Source organism: Pyrus communis, chromosome 17, assembly GCF_963583255.1.
Source record: "Pyrus communis chromosome 17, drPyrComm1.1, whole genome shotgun sequence".
Taxonomy (NCBI): Eukaryota; Viridiplantae; Streptophyta; class Magnoliopsida; order Rosales; family Rosaceae; genus Pyrus; species Pyrus communis.
The window spans coordinates 21,766,604-21,786,413 of record NC_084819.1 but is presented as its reverse complement, the minus strand read 5'-3'; the positions used below and the strand labels follow the sequence as shown (position 1 = coordinate 21,786,413).

General features: G+C 37.7%; 2 protein-coding genes and 1 pseudogene across 4 annotated transcripts; 1 reads left to right on the top strand and 2 right to left on the bottom strand.

Moving 5' to 3' along the window:
• Nucleotides 1-113: 113 nt before the first annotated feature.
• Nucleotides 114-11,756, top strand: LOC137722265 (probable E3 ubiquitin-protein ligase ARI8). The gene is made up of 15 exons (XM_068461232.1): nt 114-560; nt 1,650-1,774; nt 2,076-2,181; nt 2,303-2,393; nt 2,957-3,129; nt 3,649-3,753; nt 4,085-4,173; nt 4,933-5,040; nt 5,427-5,517; nt 7,748-7,837; nt 8,524-8,571; nt 8,772-8,843; nt 8,918-9,017; nt 9,093-9,216; nt 11,003-11,756. The coding sequence occupies exons 1-15, from the start codon at nt 381-383 to the stop codon at nt 11,271-11,273; spliced, it is 1,773 nt and encodes a 590-aa protein (XP_068317333.1). The 5' UTR covers nt 114-380; the 3' UTR covers nt 11,274-11,756.
• A 392-nt stretch (nt 11,757-12,148) lies between these two features.
• Nucleotides 12,149-15,520, bottom strand: LOC137722234 (putative metallophosphoesterase At3g03305; annotated as a pseudogene).
• Nucleotides 15,521-16,741: 1,221 nt separating this feature from the next.
• On the bottom strand, nt 16,742-18,412 carry LOC137723772 (protein FAR1-RELATED SEQUENCE 7-like). Of its 3 annotated transcripts, none has more exons than XM_068462962.1 (3): nt 18,274-18,412; nt 17,379-17,859; nt 16,742-17,032 (listed from the first exon to the last, which is right to left on the bottom strand). In XM_068462962.1, exons 1-3 carry the CDS (start codon nt 18,279-18,281, stop codon nt 16,832-16,834), a joined length of 690 nt encoding a protein of 229 aa, XP_068319063.1. In that variant the 5' UTR covers nt 18,282-18,412; the 3' UTR covers nt 16,742-16,831. The 3 variants fall into 3 exon arrangements, with proteins under 3 accessions (XP_068319063.1, XP_068319065.1, XP_068319066.1); XM_068462964.1 differs by having other exon boundaries at nt 17,379-17,836; nt 18,274-18,386; XM_068462965.1 differs by having other exon boundaries at nt 17,379-17,821; nt 18,274-18,384.
• Nucleotides 18,413-19,810: the final 1,398 nt, after the last annotated feature.

Here is a 19,810-nt window from a genome sequence, read left to right as displayed (position 1 = left end):
GACAGTATAAGAGAGAATTTACATAAGAAAATAATGCATGGTGATTTGATTTATCTTTTGTAGTTTCAAAATAAAAAAGAAAAGAAAAATGTGACATTTATTTTTCCTCCTAACCCAGTCATCATGAAAAGCAATATTTTCCTCTCGATTTCCATTTCCTCCGAATCCTTTCTCCTTTCTCCTTTCCCTTTTCTTCAATCAACCAATCAACCACAGAACACGCTCACATTCTCTTTCCCCCTTTCATCCACCCTTCTCCTTTGATTTCCATTTCTGCCACTCCCTCTCTCTTTCTCTAATCACCCCCAACTCCCCTGTTCTATGCAAATTAGGATTGATCCCAGTTAGGGTTTTGATCCTTTTCATCAGAAAACCAAGAAATGGATTCGGACGAAGAGTGCGACATGCTCGACGCCAACGATGACGACGACGATTTCTACAGTGGCGGCGATGATGACGCAGCTGCCGCTATGGACAGCGACGACGCTGGAGTTGCAGATTACGAGTTCATCGACAACGACTCCGACGATTCCAATGATGTCGCCTCGCATCGTTACCAGGTGGCTTTTCTCTTCAATTATCACAATTTCATATCTTCTCTTTTAGTTTCTTCGAAATGGTTTTGGTTAATTGATTTTTTATCTTATTTTTCTTCTGGGTTTTGAAAGTTGAGCCCTTTAGTACATGTCCAAATGTTAAATGTGCTTAATTTTATGTTGGGTCTACTCATCAATTTTATTCTTTTTGTTGTATTCGGCGTTGTGGTAATGTTAGTGTTGCTGATTTTGATCTTAGGTTTCATTGATTTATCCGAAATGTAAATTTAGTTCGTGTTGTGGTAATGCCTTAAAAAGTCTGAGGCTTTACTTATGGTGGAAATGTTGATTCTGCTAGAATTATAGCTTCGTTATAATGTTAATATTCCTTGATTTGATATTTGGGTTAGTTAGGCTAGAGTTACTAAGGAAGGATTTCCATAGGTGCTGCTATTCTTAACAAAAAAAGAGTTTGCATAGATTGTGGGATAATTCTATCGGGTGCCTTTTTCTTTTGTTTACTTGATTTGTTTTGTTTTGTTTTTTTTTTTTTTTTTTTTTGTTCGGGCCTCGGGTTCCCCCCTCTTCTTCTCGTAGGGGACTTTTGGTGGTGGACAATGCCAATTATGTTTGGAGAAATTTGGTATTTATTTGATCGGTAGCTGACCATGGTTGAAGTAATTGGTTTTTTTCATCTTTGTGGCTCCTTTGGAGCTTGCACTGTTTCGGTGAACTCCATGGATGTGGTAGCCTTTCTCTTGAAGCATTTGGATCTCGGAAAAAGTAAAGTTAAAATATGATGCATATCGCAGAATGTTGCGTGCTCTCATTGTTGTGTCTAAAGATGGGAAAGTCTTTTAGTTTAAGATACATACTAATTGAAGTTTTGCACCTTATAGTTATTGTACATGAAATTTGTTAGTGGTTTTGCTACATGCGTTTCTAACCTTTGGAAATTTTTAATGAACTCTACTATTCTGTGATATCTTTGCTTTATTTTCTCAATGTGTATTTACTGAAGCACACTTCGATGCTTGTCTGTAGGCAAAAATAAGTTTATTGCTTAGTTGTGGCTCCTATTATTGTTGTAATTTCGTTTTTTTTTTATTGCAGCAAAACTACAATGTTTTGACAGAAGCTGACATTCGTCGGCATCAAGAGGAGGATATTATGAGGATATCTACAGTGCTCTCTATTCCAAAAGTTGCAGCTAGTATACTGCTCCGCTACTATAATTGGTAAATTGTTGTCTCCAATATTTCTTTTCTTCGCTTATTTTGCTAATTTCTTTACATGCTGACATGGATTGCCTTCACTCTTGGTAATGGGTACCTGGGTTATGTGACCCTAGTTTAGTTTGTCAGATAATTTCCACTATACCTTCCCCAATTTGTATATGATGCAATTATTTGATAGTTTTATACCATGGTGCATTGTTTTCCAATTTGTTTTGCCATGCATTTATTTGATAAGTTTTATACCACGGTGCATTGTTTTTCTGGATTTTCTAAAGAATGTATACTTCCTTTATACTCACAGGAGTGTCAGTAAAGTACACGATGAGTGGTTTGCAGATGAAGAAAGGGTTCGCAGGGCTGTTGGCTTGCCAGAGAAACCAGTTGTTGAATATCCTAATGCTAGTGAAGTAAGCTGTCCATGCTTTCAGATGTCATCAAGTTTCAGCCTTTTTTTGCTTCAAAGTTTTTTCTGCCTTAGACTGGTATATATGGCTAACAACTTTGATAACATGGTCTTTTGTTTAACAGCTTAATTGTGGGATTTGTTTTGAGACCTATCCTCGTGATAAGATGCATGCTGCAGCTTGTGGTCATCCTTTCTGTTCCTCATGCTGGGCAGGTTTGATACAATGTCATATATTTGTCTTTTTTCTTCCATGGAAAAGTTGAACTTTTAGTGTAGTGTGGCATGATTTTTTCACTTTTCTATTATCGCCAGGGATGCATTTATAAAAAAAATGCTGTAATATAAGAAAAGTATGTCCTAGTCAAACTTTTGTTTATAGGGTCCTCAATACATGTGGATCTCATCTCATGTATTTGTGCAAGACCCCGTGTTGATGATTTTACGGTAGCACTTAAAAGTGAAGACTGGTCCTCCTTTTGTCATCAATTAGTGGGATTTATTTTCCCATCATATATAGCATTTTCTAGGACCTATACGCGCACACACATATTATGTATAAATAACATGAGTGTTGATAATGCGATGTGTTATATGCGTTGTAGTTCTGTTTCTTGTACTACTTATACAATTTTTGTATTGATTTTTATGTCTCTGTCATCTAATATCCAGAAATCTGAAGTTTACAAATATATATCATTTTTTCATCTTGTTTTTATGTTTCCAAATGAATTTTGAGTTCTGTAAGACGTTCTTTTATAATTTTCCATGTCTTGTAGGCTATATTAGCACAGCCATTAATGATGGCCCTGGATGTTTGATGTTGCGCTGTCCGGATCCATCTTGTAGTGCCGTTGTTTGCCAAGATATGATTAATGATTTGGCTTCCTATGAAGAGAAGGAGAAATATTCTCGCTACTTTATTAGATCTTATGTTGAAGACAATAGGAAGGTAATCCCAGGATTGGATCCTTGATCACAATGATCAGCGATTTGTCTATTCTCCCAAAGTAAATGCAAAACCTTAGTCCTTATATCTTCTTACTTGCCAAACGCTTAATTAATTTATGGTTATAGTGATTAAAAACAAGTAGAACCATTCTAGTTTGCAAGTTGATAGTGTAGCATTAAAGAGCATCTCCTATTCGGTACTTGTGTTTTTATGTAAACTAGACACACAACTGAATTGGTGGCATCATAGGTAACAGTATATGGGTGAGAATGGTCTTGCAGTGGCAACTTAGAAGTAAACTTAAAGATTGCTTCATATCTGATAAGATGATTACAGAAAAATATTTATGTTTTTCATTACCTTACCCTAGTTGTTCCGTACAACTAGAGCAAGGTAATGCATGACCTTGTGAATTCTCTGTAAGGTTTTAAACATATATTTTGTATTTGAATGTTGTTTTTTACTAGCCTTCATTCAACATTTTGTTGACCATTTTATTTCATGGATGTTTCTCTGTAGACAAAATGGTGTCCTGCTCCAGGCTGTGATTATGCTATAGATTTTATTGTTGGTGGTGGAAGCTATGATGTTACCTGCCGCTGTTCATATAGCTTTTGCTGGAGCGTGAGTCTCTTTGAATTCTTCGCATATAATTTTTATCTTCATTGAAAATTGCATGTATGTGCATTTTGTATGGCGTGCGGGATGAAGTTATGATAAGATGCGGCTATGTGAGAAATCTCCAAAAATCAGAATATGATTGTGTTGAAATGATATATGATGTGGCTTTTTTTTTTTTTTTTTCCTTTTTTTTTAGCTTTTTATATTTATGCTTTGTTTTGTGTTGCATATGAGCCCATAAACATTGTACAGTATCACTTGGTGCTTCATACGAAGTTATCCTGTTCTTCATAGGTGCTCATGGCATTTACATCTTGTGAATTTGACCTTGCAGTGTACTGAGGAAGCTCACCGTCCAGTTGATTGCGGCACTGTGTCAAAATGGATAATGAAGAATAGTGCAGAATCTGAAAATATGAATTGGTACGTAAGACATTAGTTATTGGCGGAATGGTACATTAAATTAGGAGAACAGTGATCAGATGTGAAGATTGGACTACTCCATGTCCCATAGGATGATGGGAAAATAATCTATGTTCTGATGCCAAATAATGTTTGATGAAAGCATGGCCAGTCCCTACCATAATAATTGCATGACCTGTCTAGCCATGTTATCCTGGATATACGCTTTGATATCATATTGCAACGAACAATCCTGTAGCTAGGTAGTGCGCAAATGCCAATGTTGAAGTGTGGGATGGTGCCAGCCAAAAGAAAAGTTCCGTAATGGCCACCATAGTGTGGACTTTATAAGTTGGGAGCTGAATTTTTGATGATTTCCTAAAATATTGGAGTAAAATTTCTCAATGTTTGGGTGTTAAGCTTATAGTGTGGCCAAAAATGTGCTTATTCCATTTCCTAGTTCAAACTATTTTGATGGAATAGCCGCAGAAAGATAGGCAATCTGGGTTTACATCAGGGATGGATTAAATGAAGACTTAAGTCTACAAATTTTTCTTTGTTTTGAATGATCGAATGAATAATTCACAAACCCTGATACCATTCTCAATAACTTAAAATTCTTTGAGGGCCTATCCCTCTCAGGTACGCATGTCATCAATAGGTCCTGGTTATTTACCATCATGTATAACTCCAGTACAGCAGAAACAGTGGCCTTACCAAATATTTTTTTTATATTGTTTTTAGCCCAAAGTACTAAGTTATATTGTTGATGGATTTCAGGATATTGGCTAATTCCAAGCCCTGCCCAAAGTGCAAACGGCCGATTGAGAAAAACCAAGGCTGTATGCATATCACTTGCACACCACCTTGTAAATTTGAGTTTTGCTGGTAAGCATTTTAGTAACACTACCTATTGAATTTTGATTCCTGTGCATTGTAATCATCTGAAAAGTGATTTATTATCTTGCGCTCCTTTTCTAGTTTTCTACAAAGGCATTTCTTATGTTACCACCTTGTAAATTCGAGTTTTTCTGGTAAGCATTTTAGTAACACTACCTATTGCATTTTGATTCCTGTGCACCGTAATCATCTGAAAAGTAATTTATTATCTTGCGCTCCTTTTCTAGGTTTTTACAAAGGCGTTACTTACTTATGTCAAAGCTGGATTTCATGTCATCATGTATCTTGTTCGAACACTATCTGCTCAAAAAGAGGGAAAAAAAAACAAAATATTTCTAGAACACTGATACGTGTAGTGCATTACATGCTTTCAGGCTTTGCCTCGGTGCATGGTTGGATCATGGTGAAAGGACAGGTGGCTTTTATGCATGTAACCGTTATGAGACAGCAAAGCAGGAGGGAGTGGTATGTTTTTTTTTTTTTTTTTTTTTTTTTTGTTTTTTGAGAAGAAACTATAACAGTTTATTAAAAAAGAAAAGTGTAATACACAGAAGTGGATAAGAAATCCACCAAGAACAGAACAAGAAAATCTCTCCAGAGGATCAGATTACAAGTAGGACAACCTCAACCAAAATCATTTTACAACTGCTAACATAGCCCACAGTATGTGAGAAAGAGAGTAATTCTTAAATTCATTTGAAACTGAAGCCCAGAAGGCTGCCCAATATCTTACTCTTCCCCACAGATCTGCTACCCCCACACCAGTATAATCCTCAAAAATTCTTTTGTTACGCTCCAACCAAATGTTCCAAAAAACTGCCGACACCAGACAACCCCACAAAACTTTAGCTTTCCTCCCAATTCCTAGAGCCTCAAAATTAGTGCTTAGAAGCTCGAAACAACCCTTTGGGATGACCCAACTTACTCTAACCTCCTGAAACAATTTCCACCACAGTTGAATCGTGTAAGAACAATGAAGAAAAATGTGGTTAACACTTTCCTCCTTTGCTTTACACAAACTGCACCAATGGGGAGAGATGCAAATAAAAGGACTTCTCCTTTGAATTTGATCACAAGTGTTGAGCCTCCCAATAGCCACTAGCCACACAAGAACTTTGACCTTCGGAGGAACTTTTGATTTCCAAATCTGTGAAGAGGGTGGAAAATGTTGCACAATCCCATTGTTGCTCAAGAAAGAGCGATAGGATTTGCAAGTGAACAATCCTGATAATTCCAGTTTCCACCTTCTATCATCCGCTCTTGATTGAGACAAGCGAACATTTTCCACTTTCTGTAATAATCTAGCCGCCTCTTCTATCTCCACCTCGTTCAAATTTCTCCTGAAATCAAAATTCCAGCTCAAAGAATTGATAGAAAGATCCACAAAACTTGCGATGTTCTGGTTGTGCATTCTCGATAGCAAGAATAATCTAGGAAATTGTTCTTTCAATGGTCCCCCTTCCAACCAACCATCCTCCCAACACCTCACCCTCTCCCCATTGCCCACCTCAAACTTGCAACATTGTAGAAATGATTGGAGACCACACGAAATATCTTTCCAGGGGCTTCGACTTGAACCCCGCAATGGAGGATTTGCATTCCACCCATTATCCTGCAGCCCATACTTGCTTCTTATCACCTTGTGCCAGAGAGAATTTGGTTCCTTTGGGAATCTCCACAACCACTTAGCCAATAACGCTTCATTCTGATTTCCCAAATTCCCTACTCCTAAACCCCCTTCCTCCTTACTTTTAATAACTATCTCCCATTTCACCAGGTGGTTTTTCTTTCCTTCCTCCACCCCCTCCCAAAGAAATCCTTTCATTAGTTTTTCTAGGCGTCCAATCACCCCGCAAGGAATTTTGAACAAGGACATGTAGTAGATTGGCAAGCTTCCCAAAACAGATTGAATCAAAGTTAATCTGCCTCCTCTAGATAAGAAGGCCTTCTTCCAATTTTGAAGTCTTTTTTCCATTTTTTCTACCACTGGATCCCAAAACATAAGTGCTCTTGGCCTACCCCCAAGAGGGAGACCCAAATACTTTATTGGCCAACTACCCACCTCACAACCCCAAGAATCTGCCAACCTTTTTAATTTCTCACAATCTGAGTTTATTCCAGCCAAAGAACACTTCGTTTTGTTGATTTTCAACCCTGAAACAGTACAAAATAAATTGAGCACCTCTAATAAATTGTTCCAAACTTCCTCATCATCCGCCAAGAAGAAAATAGTATCATCAGCAAATTGAAGATGAGAGATCTCCACCCTTTCTTGCCCAATGCCTAAACCTTTGATCAGCAGATTTTCTTGAGCCTTCTCCATTAATCTACTCAAGACGTCCACTACTAAGGTAAAAAGAAAAGGTGACAGTGGGTCGCCTTGTCTCAAACCTCTTGAAGCATGAAATTTTCCCCTAGGCCTCCCATTGATCAAAACGGAGAAATTTGCAGAATTTAGACATCCCTGCACCCATTTTCTCCATCTAATGCCAAAGCCTTTTCTTTGTAAAACTTCGTCTAAAAATCTCCACTCGACATGATCATAAGCCTTTTCAAAATCGATTTTAAACACCAATCAGGAGGGAGTGGTATGTTAATGCAGTTTGCATCTCTATTATGATGGTCGCGTATTTTCTCCAGCTATTAACTCAGTTTGTGCCATATTATATGATTCTTATCATATTGTTATATACAGTATGATGAGTCAGAGAAGCGAAGAGAGATGGCCAAGAACTCTCTGGAGAGGTACACTCATTATTATGAAAGATGGGCAACCAATCAATCGGTAAGTACCTAGTTTGCCTAAGAATTTTGTAAAACTGATGTCACTCAGACATCAGTTTTCTGACGTTCTCGTGTATGCTCATAGTTCTGACGTTAACTATCTAAAAGGCATATTTCCAAATGAACCAGGTTCAGTTAACTTTTTCGGCTATGTTTTACCTCGATAGTAGACAGTCATACGTACATAATGTGACTCTGCATGAACACGTACGGAAGACGAATTTATATATTTCCTTTACATTGATGATTTCAACACTTGTTATAAACTTATAGGCAATAAAACTGTTGACAAACAATTATTGTGCTTGCTATGATCGGTTTTCTGAAGTATTGATGTTTGCTCATTGTTGGAAATGTCAATTAGTTAAATTAAAGTTGTTTGATTTTTATAAAAAAAGTTTTGTGGCTTTGTTTGACTTATTTGCTTACTTAACGTTTATCTCCTTGATGCTTTAGCAGATGCATTCTTTGGATTAATGTCAATTACTTGACATTTATCGTAGGCTCTATGTGCACGTGCAAATGCCTTTTATTTTGTAAATTGATACTTTAGCAGTTTCTATTATCTTCATTTTTTGGGGTATAAACAGTATCTATAATTTCAAAATACACGTTTTTCATGACAATCTATGATACTTAAATAGTTTATGTTAATGTCTAATTTTGTTTCGTTTCCCTTCACTGCAGTCCCGGCAGAAAGCACTTGCAGACTTGCAGCAGATGCAAACTGTGCACGTAAGTAAAACTTTTTACCATCAGCTTTCTTGGTTAGTGATTCTGGTATAGCTGATTGATGTGGATATCAATTGTGTGGTTTGTGTTCCTGGGTTTATGCTTAGTGCAGTGTATTTTCTATATATACAATTTTATCCTTCAGTTTCAACTGTTTTTTGTTCAGTTTTTTTAAGTCATGTATACTGTCGTTGTTATTGTAGCTTGAGAAGCTGAGCGATATCCAGTGCCAACCTGAGTCACAGCTGAAGTTCATTACAGAGGCCTGGCTACAGGTATACTACAAGTTACCACACTTTTCTACCAAGGAGTCTATTGCTCTTTCTTATTAAATTTTCGCTATTTTCAGATAGTTGAATGTAGGCGAGTACTAAAATGGACGTATGCTTATGGATATTATTTACCGGAGCATGAACATGCCAAGAGACAATTCTTTGAGTACTTGCAAGGTATGTCATTTTCTCAAGCTCGAAGATAGACAATGCATCATGTTGCTTTGTTGTCATTAATATCTGTTTCCGCAGGTGAAGCTGAGTCTGGGTTGGAACGGCTTCATCAATGTGCAGAAAAGGAGCTACAAGTTTACCTCAATGATCACCCATCAAAAGATTTCAATGAGTTCCGCACAAAACTTGCCGGATTGACCAGGTGATAGAATTAAAAGCACACCACAAAGTAGCACACAAATGTCCTATTAATTTTCCTTATTAACAATAAGATTTGTCAATTGTAGCATATGAAAATAAGGGTCTTTCCTGCAGAAGATTGTTTTATCTAACTACTTAAAATGTCACAAAAATTGGGCTGTTGTCCCTACTGACCAGCCACCGAAAAATAATTATTAGACCAACTTACACTTATCTAAAGTCTATGAAATTTTATATGCAGATACTAGACACACAGAGCTACACTCATACAAATTTTCGGGATTTTTGGAGTTGATTTGCTATTTAAATTAAATCGAATTAAAACAGGACAAAAACAGATTTTAAGTATTTCACAAATTAAGAAAAACGAGTTAGGGGAATTGCTATCCACCACCAAATAATCATGCAAACATGTTATGTTTCATTCAAATTCCTTCTATTTCCGGATGAAGATGCTCAAGTTGGCTCAATGTTAGAACTCAACCTATTACTCTTTCTTATGTAGTATGTTAAGAGAATGGCGTTTTTAACTTAACTTAGTCCCTAACATGCAATCTAGAATGGTGTGTTCATAGATTTAACAAGTAGAAATCATTAAGAACGAAAAGAGTTTGAGTCATCACAAGGCATCGTAAGTACTAGCGTTGTCTTACTTATCCTAAAAATTGGTTCACATGTTAATCGCAATTAACAAGTACTACTCTAGAACATATGTAGGTCCTCATTTGACAAGGGCAGGCACACACATATATTCATGGCATTAGAATCCTAGATATGCTTACTAAGTATGCATCCGTAGAAAACACATAAAGAATTCATCAATGAGACAAGTAGTGAACCAATTTTCATCCATTCATAAAAGTAATTGAAACGAAATGTCATAACAAACTTGCAATCATATTTGGGGCTTCAAAACAGCCCCTAACTACTAAAAATTTGGTTACACAATCCTTAAGTTAAAACAGAAGATAGACATGAGTTTGAGAAAATAGAACCGAAAGAAATCGACTAAGGCTTCTCCTCCCTTCCTTCCCCAATGCTACTTTTGAACCAATTCTTGCTGCATCATTTTCTTCTCCTTAACTCACCCACTAATAGCCATTTAGTGATGACAATAAGTGAGAGGAAATGTAAAACAATTGTAACTCCTTGGGTAGCCTTTATGCCAATTACTCCCTCTTAATCCTCATCTTTAATTCCATTTCCTCTGATATTTGAATAGGTGTCAGCTGGTTTGTTCTTGATTGCATCAGTTTTGGCTACTAGATTTATTGGATTTATTGCTTTCAATGCTTTCTTGTCAGTTACAAACTGCTTAGCCTCTTGGAAACCTTTCAGTATTAAAACGGCCATAACTTCTTCTAGAAAAATGATATTAACAATCCACGAAATGCTCCAGAAAATAGACATCCGTAGCTTTCCAAGCATATAAGGCTCATTCTCTAATTCATTCTGAGCTGTCCGCAACTTGCTTCCAAAGTCAGCTGACCTGCACAGGCAGTTTTGACGAATTTGTTACTTAAAATTCCACTTGTGCTATTTTTCTTTTCTTTACTTGACAAATCCTACAAAACACAAAAACAAAGTAAATAGCTCAAAAATATAAGGAACTAACTAAGAAAAGACAAGTGAATTTGATGTAAAATTTATATAAATAAGAGCTTATCACCAGGTTATGTTCCACTAAATATATTACACTAAAGTTTTCTGATTGGATAAGTTGACTTGGGTTACAATGATATAGCTTTTCAGTTTATTGATTTATGGTTCAATTTCAATGAAAACAGCGTGACTCGAAACTACTTTGAAAATTTAGTTCGAGCTCTGGAGAATGGTCTATCAGACGTGGATTCCCATGGTACCTGCAGCAGGACAGTAAGCTCAAAGAGTTTGGGAGGTTCAAGTAAGGGAAGAGGTGGGAGGGGCAAGGCTGCAACATCCAGGTCAAGTAGTTCCAGTAGAAACATTGACGATTTAGGCCACTGGTCCTGTGAACATTGCACCTTTGCAAATGTCAGGCCGGCCAGTGTGTGCCAGATGTGTCAACAGCGCCGGTAACTTGTTTCCTATGCAAATTGGCCTAATTGGTTGTGGAGGCCTTTGTTTTGCCTCTTTGGCTGGCAGATTGCAGCGGAGAAATAGCGTGGCGGGTTGCGAGGGAAGGGTTACTTACCTTTAGAATTGCCAGTGCGAGGAGGATGCAGAAAATATCAAGGGTCGGAGGAAGAGACTGTCTTGCTTGTGTATTGGAACATGAGCTGTATATAGTTCCTGTTGTTTGTCTAGCATTTCTGTGGCTGTCTTGATTCATGCAAATGCAAATGCCTTGGACCTGTAATTTTCATGTCATTAATCAGTTGCTGATAAAATTGTAGCAAAGTTGGAATCTTTAAAAAAGTGGGTGGTGGTGGTTGTAACTTGTAAGAGGAAACTAGTCGCGGGGGGACTGGTAATTGAATTGGACCCTGCTGCACCTGCACAAGTTGAATAAGTTATGTACTAATTATCTTCCTCTTTTTTCTCATCTTGAAAGCAAATGAACGACCGATGTCCCTTTCGGGTTTCCTTTTGCCCCAATTCCCCTCCCTGAATTTCTATGAATGGCACTGCTGCTACTCTTTAAATTCCATTGTTCTCTGTTATCATTGTGCAAGTGAAAGCCAAATATAGGACTATTCAGATTTATCGGCTTTGTTGTAACTGAATTCAGATTAACAGACGGTGCAAGAATCTCTAATCTTCACGTATCAAATAGTATTGACAAGGCTAATTCTTGAGCAGGTTCACGTAACATACAAGATGCAAAAGAAAGATGAATTGCAAATCCCACATCGGTAGCAAGCAAGATACAAAAAGAACAAAAGTATCCCTTGCGTAGTGTAGATTAGCTAGGTAGGGGCCTAGGGCTGCCTGCTTTCCCAACACAATTTCTCAAATCGCAGGTACAAGTCGTCTCCAACCCCATACGTACAAATGCATTTGCCATGGCAGACGTTTAAGGCTCAAAGCATCAATTTTCCAGTTGTTTTGTTTCGTCACCTGACCCAAACCCAAGTTTGCATGAATGACTCCGCCCTAATCTGGTTACCAGCGAGTAACAAGGAATGCCGATACAACATGAAGAAATGTGAGACAAATTTCGCTTCCTGCAATGCGCATGTGGTATTTATACACTCCTGGTTTTGTAGGCAGTATAAGCCAACAGTAGTGGAATTGTTAGGCTATATCCTGGAAAATGGAGAACGGTATTCATCTCATATGCTTTGACGAGAGTCCTGCAATTCTGCAATCCAGAGACAAACGAAACATAGCAACCAAAGTAAAACATACATTAGTACAATATGCGATCACAAAGAAAACACAAGATGCATCTTGATTTGTTCCCTCATACTAATTACTTCAAAACGGTTCCCAGGACGACAGAAGAAAAGAATTTAGTTTGGAGACCCCGCAACATTTCAGAATGGTGTTGCAAGGTTCCAAACACTTCTCTTGCCTCCATTATCTTAAGAAGTCTGGAAAAGTATTCACATATTTATGACATGTATGTCAAGCAGAAATGGGGCAGTGAAAGAAACCTTACCATAAAATGCTTCCAACAAACTGCCAAGCAAAGAACTAAAAGTACATTCCGAATCCACCGGTTTCCAACATGGAAATTTGATTTCCTGCTACCTGAGTAATCATACCATAAAGATCTCCTTTCCTCTTGACCGCAGTCATCTTCTTTCTTCCCTGTAAACGAGAGAAAATGTTCTCTGGAGACTTGTTTTCAGTAGCCAAAGCCGCAGTCAGCATAAGAGCAGGAAAAACCAGAAAGAGGAGATGTGGATGAACCACCACCATAACATCTGGCGATCCAACGTACTCGTGTTTTCCGTTTTGATTGAAAGATTTAACTATCCACCCCATATAGGTCATGTATCCTTCATCCTTTCCGTCTGTGAAAACTTGCCCAATAAACCAGGGGAATAATATAAGGTAGAATAAGTATCCTAAGAAACCAAACCATGCTACGGGAAGCTTGCAGAGCTGAAAAACCAATCGTATAGCATTTACAAAGCCCTTATTCTTGTTAGTGAAATGTCTTAACTGAGAAAATAAGGATAGCTTGTGGAATAAGGAGAACAGAGGGTATGAAATATACAGCACACCAGAGCATTGGGTAATACAAGGCAGCCCATTGACAACCCATGACCATAAATTCCTTCCAAGTCCAAGAAATCGTAGTAGTAAGCCCATTAACAGAAAACGGCCTTAAATCAGATAACGTTGATCTGCCCATCAAGTCTGTTGATTCTATTTGCAACCAGTATCTGTAAGGGACTGGATCCTCAAAGGCTCTATGATTCCATGGAGTAACAAAATGATCTCCCCTGGAGTTATTATCCCCAATCATGTGCATGGGTGCCTCAAAGACCAGATTGAGAATCCAGGTCTTGAGTCATAGATCTTAGTCGTAACTGATGCAATTGGAGAAACAGAAAACACCAGGGCTCTAACTGTGCCGTAAGATAAAGGGACCATATCATGACATTCATAATCGTGATGGGTTGAAGATGTTGACATGAACTGTGAGTCCCACTGTGAGAATGATAGAGGAAAATGCCCGAAGGAAATCTTGCTTAATGGTTCTTGTGATCTAGAGTCCCACTGTGAGAGGTGCGTATCCAGTTGTGCTAATAGTTGATCAGTTGGATGCGCAAAGAGATTAGTCGGACCTCGTAAACCAACAGGCATTGTGCTATCAACTCCAACAAAGAGATGCTTCCGATCAGCAGTCTGGATGGAAATAAAAGGTGTAAAGCTTTTGAATTCACACACACTTGAGGGCATGGTAGCATCTGTAATCAAAGCATGGGAATTGGGAACGTACAATTAAAGTTGAACTCAATGTCAGGTAAACTTAGCACACAACGATAAGGCAGCTCTGACACTGAAAGTCTGAAAGTGAGAGGAATAATACCTGAAGAGTGACACTGTTGACATTCCGACTTCTGCCCAAGTGGCCACTAATGCTGTACTTTGAAAAGAAATCAAAGGAGCCGCCGAGCTGTGGGACGCCAAAGTTGTCGTGATTTCCTCTGAGATCAAAGAAGAGGGTCTTGTCAAGTCGACTCCTTTTGATGACGTCTTGCATGACGGTGTGGTATTCCAGCCACTCGTCCTCATTTTGCTTCATTGTCAACAAATCCTTGCTTTTTCCATCTGATTAATAATTATATATGAAAATCCAAATATAAGTATGCACTGATCAAAACTATGCCTGTGAGCCTGTGACTGCGAGATTATTGTTATGATTCACTAAATATGTTTCATGTCATCCATCATCCAGTAAAGGGTCGTTGGATGTCAGATTACTCGGCTTGTTAAATAAATTCATTTGCAGTTTGCTTTCTTTTCTTCATTTCATTTGGTTAATGGATGATTGATATGAACAATTTGATCAAATATAGCAAGCCTCACTCACTCTGGTTTGAGTATCAACTTTGCCATGGAATCAATTAGGCTCCACCTCACTCTCCAAAATGGGTTTGTGTTTATGTTGCAGTTTTTGCACTCCCCACCATCATATTCGGAATGGTTTACATAACTACATAAGAATCAAACTCACCTAAACCACCTTAACAATCCTTAACCTTTGAGTGATCATCATTACTGTTCAAATTGAAGGCTTGTGTACTAACAATCTCATTTTCTCTTCTTTCCATCATTCTAGTTCATGGCCTCTCGAACGGGAACTGCACCAGCACTAGAGAATCAAATCCCTGAAAGATCATATACAACTCCTGCAACTTGTCTGATCCACAACTGTTGCAGTGAACCAACTTTCAAGATCCAAACTTCAAACATTCGCATAAAGTCTGTGCCCTTCCCTTCCCCCCAAAGGCGGTATACGTATTTTTAGGTCACTGAAAATTTGTTTTCCTTTATGCTATATCTGACTGAGCTTTTGCATTTTCATTCTGCTTTGTTGTTGTTTACAGAATAAAGTCAACTGCATTATATCTGTATATGAACGGATGACTTGACATTTCTCCTATTTCTATGAATACCTTAATAATTAGTGGAATCCCTGAACCATTCTAAATAGCGTGAGTTGCATGCATCCTTGCTGCATAGACCTGCTTCTGTTGTTCTAGCATTCTTTCTTGGATTTCCTCTTTTTGCTCTGCTGTGTCCCTACCTATTTCCAAGCTCCAGAAAATTATTATGTGGAATGATGCCCAAATTTGCTGCAGATCTTCCAAGATCCTGCCTTCACTAAGACCAGGTTTGCCTCTCATCCTGTGGCCACTGACCATAGACGTAATGGACCTTGAATGGATCAAAATAGATTCTGCTTAGGCCACTTACAGAGAATGATTTCAGTCATTTTGGACTTTTTGTTGGCAGTCAACAGTTGATACAAACAGGCCTTTTCTTTTTGGTTTAGTTCACAATAATATATATCCACGTCAGTCGTCAAATAAAAGTCCTGCAAACTGTATTTAGGAGTTATACTGATGCCTTCTTCTTTCATGAGAATATGTTGATGCCCTTCTTAACATGCTTATTTTTGGTATGCTGACACAGTTTTCAGTCAACAAGACAACGGTGGAGAATAGCCCTTGCCTTGGACACAGGTGGGATTCCTGATAACGGTGGGCAAGAGGGCATCAATGGCAACAACTCTAATCTCAATGCCACCCGATTGGGTCGGATAGTGACTGCAGGTGGAAGACAGCTATTGGAGAAGCTGAATTTAGCTAGGAGAAAGTTCCCATGAAAGTATTTCTTCTTCTTTTGGGTTTCTACACGGCAAATGCATTGGCTACAATCCTTGGGCAGACTGGGGATTGGGATGTTCTGGTTGCGGGTGTAGTGGTTGCCACCATTGAAGGTATTGGTATGCTTATGTATAGAAAGCCCCCCTCTCAATCAAGTGGGAGGCTCAAGTCTTTTGTCATGATGGTAAATTACTGGAAAGCCGGTGTGTGCTTAGGTCTCTTTGTGGATGCTTTTAAATTGGGTATGGTTCTACCGACCTCAAGTCTGGAAGATGGAGATTTAGTACTAAACTCGTGTTTTTAAGTTTTAACACCCTTGATCCGTCGGTAGGTTGTCCGGTCCAGATCCACGTTTATCCTAAGATGACCAATCTCAACTAAATTTTTGCAAATAAATGTATGCCCTGTCTTACTAAATGTACAAAGGCACTGTCTTACTAAATAAACAAATTTCTCTCATCTTTTTACATGTTGAATTTCTTGAATTATGCCTCCGGAGGATGGGATCATAAGAAGTTTTCCCCCTAATGACCGCCAGTTTCGGTATCGCCAGTTTCAGGGGTGGTGGCGATGACAATGGTAGTGGCGGGAATTGGATCAGAATGAATGGTATAACTTCACCCCCATAGTGCACAGAATTATGGCTTAGCCTCTGAACTCTAGCATGCTACATTCTACACTCGTGCCAAGTGACAACCATACGAGCATTCATATACAGGGTTGGCTAATTGTAACAAAACACAGCTAAACTCGTACTTAAGATTTCGAAGTAATACTTCTTCCGCAAAATGAAATAAAATTATAAAACTAATCTGCACATATTCAACGTACATTAGAATGCCGGGCCTATCCGAGGCTACGACAATTTTTCCCTTCAGATTCAAGCTCCTTGACATTGTCAACAACATGCTGAAGTTTCTTCGACAGGTCTTGCGTATGTTCCTCAATGTGATTAAATAGAAGATCAACTATTTCTCTAAGTGCAGCAGACCGCTTTCTCTCAAGGAACAGCTCGTTAGTTAACTCTGCAATCTTTGTCTTATCGTCCTACAAACACATGACAGAATGAAAAAGAAAAGAAGCATAAGATCAATGAAATTCAGGTCACACTAACGCGGTACAAGATGTAATGTCAGATTCTAGGCCTGTTAACTAATGTAATTCTTAAACAAAATCCTAAGAAATATGTCATTGAGCAACATGTGCAGTCGCGCAGATATAGTAAGAGCTCTGTAGCCACCAAAAATCCCATTTAATTGACAAAATTAAGTTGCAGTACCCCGATATAAGATTGTTTCCGAGTCTAATATTAACATATGCATGACGCAAAACAAAAAAATTTCTTAGAACAAATTGAAGTCAATAAAAACTGTAAAAGATCATGATAACTTACCAGTACTTGATCATCGATGAGTCCTTTTGGAGCTTTATTGGGAGTCAATGCATGAGTGTGCTCCTTAACGAACCATTTAACAACCCAGTTCCCAACACTGAGTTTCTTGATGGACAGCATTGCCCTACAACCTACCCTAGTCTGAGTCCGAGGCTTTAGTGTCTTCTTGTCACGCCTGTCAGGCTTTCGGAAACCCTCTTTGTTGCATACCAATGTCCTCCCAATGACGGTTCCATCATGTTTGGATCGATACATATCGTTCATACGAGTAACGAAACCCATACGTGTGGCATAGGCATTATAAAATGCCAACGCACTTTCTTGTGAGTCGAATTCCTGACCCACATACGGCTCATGTGGTTGGACCAGACTTGATCCATCTTTACAAGAATTTCGAGTCCTTTGATCATCATCATGATCCTGTCCAAAAAGATGACTCATATCTACAAGAGAAGTTCCTACAGATGCACCATCAGATTCACTACAATAAACAAATATTTACATCAAGTTGAGAACAAATTATAATCCACCGCAACATAAATTCAATTCATGGAACCCTAAGTATCCATTCCTGCTGCTAGTCTCCTATACATGATCACTATCTGTGGAATTCCCAAATCCGAATTCATATATTATCTAATAATATCTAAGCAGATTTAATTTTAATTTTAATTTTAATTTTAAAGCATTGGGAGGATGAAGCTGAAACAACACATTTACACGAGTTAAAAGAAACGAATTTCCATATTATTCCATGATTCTAGCCAAGAAATACTAAGATTCCCAAGACTAATCACAATCGCACCCAGAAACTCAAAGGAAATTGCAAGACCCAGTTGAATTCAATTGACAGAAAATCAACAAGGAACCCTAAGTAATTGAATTTCAAACTTACTGAGTCATTGAAGTTTTCTATAAAACCCGAAATGCTGGCACAGTGGCAGTGGCGGCTAAGATGCACACAGACAGCAACCGTGTTTGTTTAAAGCGCCAAGCTCAGGCCTTGCGCGATACGGAACTGGAAGAGGTTTTCCGGAATTTCATAGAAATAAAAAAATAAAATAAAGTTCCAGACTAAATGTTTTTTTTTATTATTTTTAAACAAACGATAATATCTACAAAATGGGAGTTTATTTAATCTCATAATAGATTAGTAACAATGTGGTTTAAATTTGCTTTTGATGAAAATCGAACTTGAAGCCTCACTTACGAGTAAAATGGAACCCAACCAGACAATATTATTAAGTGGTTCCAACCTAAATGTTGTTCACAAATTTTTTTATTGTTTCAAGAAAGGGAGTTTTAACGAATATTTCCGATATTGTTCATTTTTAACTAAAATGACATTTTTGCTTTAAAAAGTCACTTATAGTACTATTCACTTACAATATCTTTTTGTCATTTTAATTAAAACTTAAAATTTACAAATCATTTTCATTAGTTTTCTTTTCAATTAACTGGTAAACCCACTTTTACATTTCATGTTACGTTTTCTTAATACTCGTGCCAAATATTTTGTGAAATCACAGAATTGATGTCATAAACTTCTACAAAAATTATGAAGATTACTCTTCATAAATCTTTTTTATTTTTTTATTTTAAACTACTAATAAATGTGACTTCAAAACTTTAAAATTTGGACAAAAAGAATTCAATGAACTTTCATCAACTATAAGGACAAAAACTGACCAACATGCTTGACCCATTCAAACAATTTTACTCATACACCCCTAACGCCTTCGGCCTTTGCCCGTTCATTTTCGAACGTCTCACAGAATTTTCCCATTTTGCTTCAAATGGCTTATAACGTTATTCTTAATGTTTATTCAAAATATTTGGAAAAAACCACAAATGTGAGATCAAATTTACTGTTGAACCAACGGATAAATAACATAACAAGAAAATTTAAGGAGGCAATAATTGTGAGAGATCAAAATTACAAATTTTACAATATAGTGCATTTCTAGAAAACAAAACGCAGACTAGGTAGTGACTAGTGGATATTTAAACAGGAGACTGTTAGTTATGTGCATGTGAAATTTTTGTTGAGTACGTTTGTTCCTCGATATTGAATTTGAATAGGTTGTTGAGTTATATGCTTGATTTCCATCTCTCTTTATTCTGCAACTAAATTAAATACAATGCATTGTTATATAACTTATAACCAAAACCAAACCATATAAATCAATGTAAGATAATCGAATAGACGGCTTTCCGCAATTAAGTAAATTGTGTCGTTAATGATCGATGTTCACCATCACATAGTAAGTAGTTCACAGATTGAAACTCACATAGATTCTTGTGGAATTGCACGACAAAACTCCAAAAACACATCTTACTTAGGTGCTGGACAAATGACTGGTGCCAAACATAGCTTTGATAAGGCTAACACTTTTGACTGCACTTCTCACGTACGTTCCAATCCTCAGTTT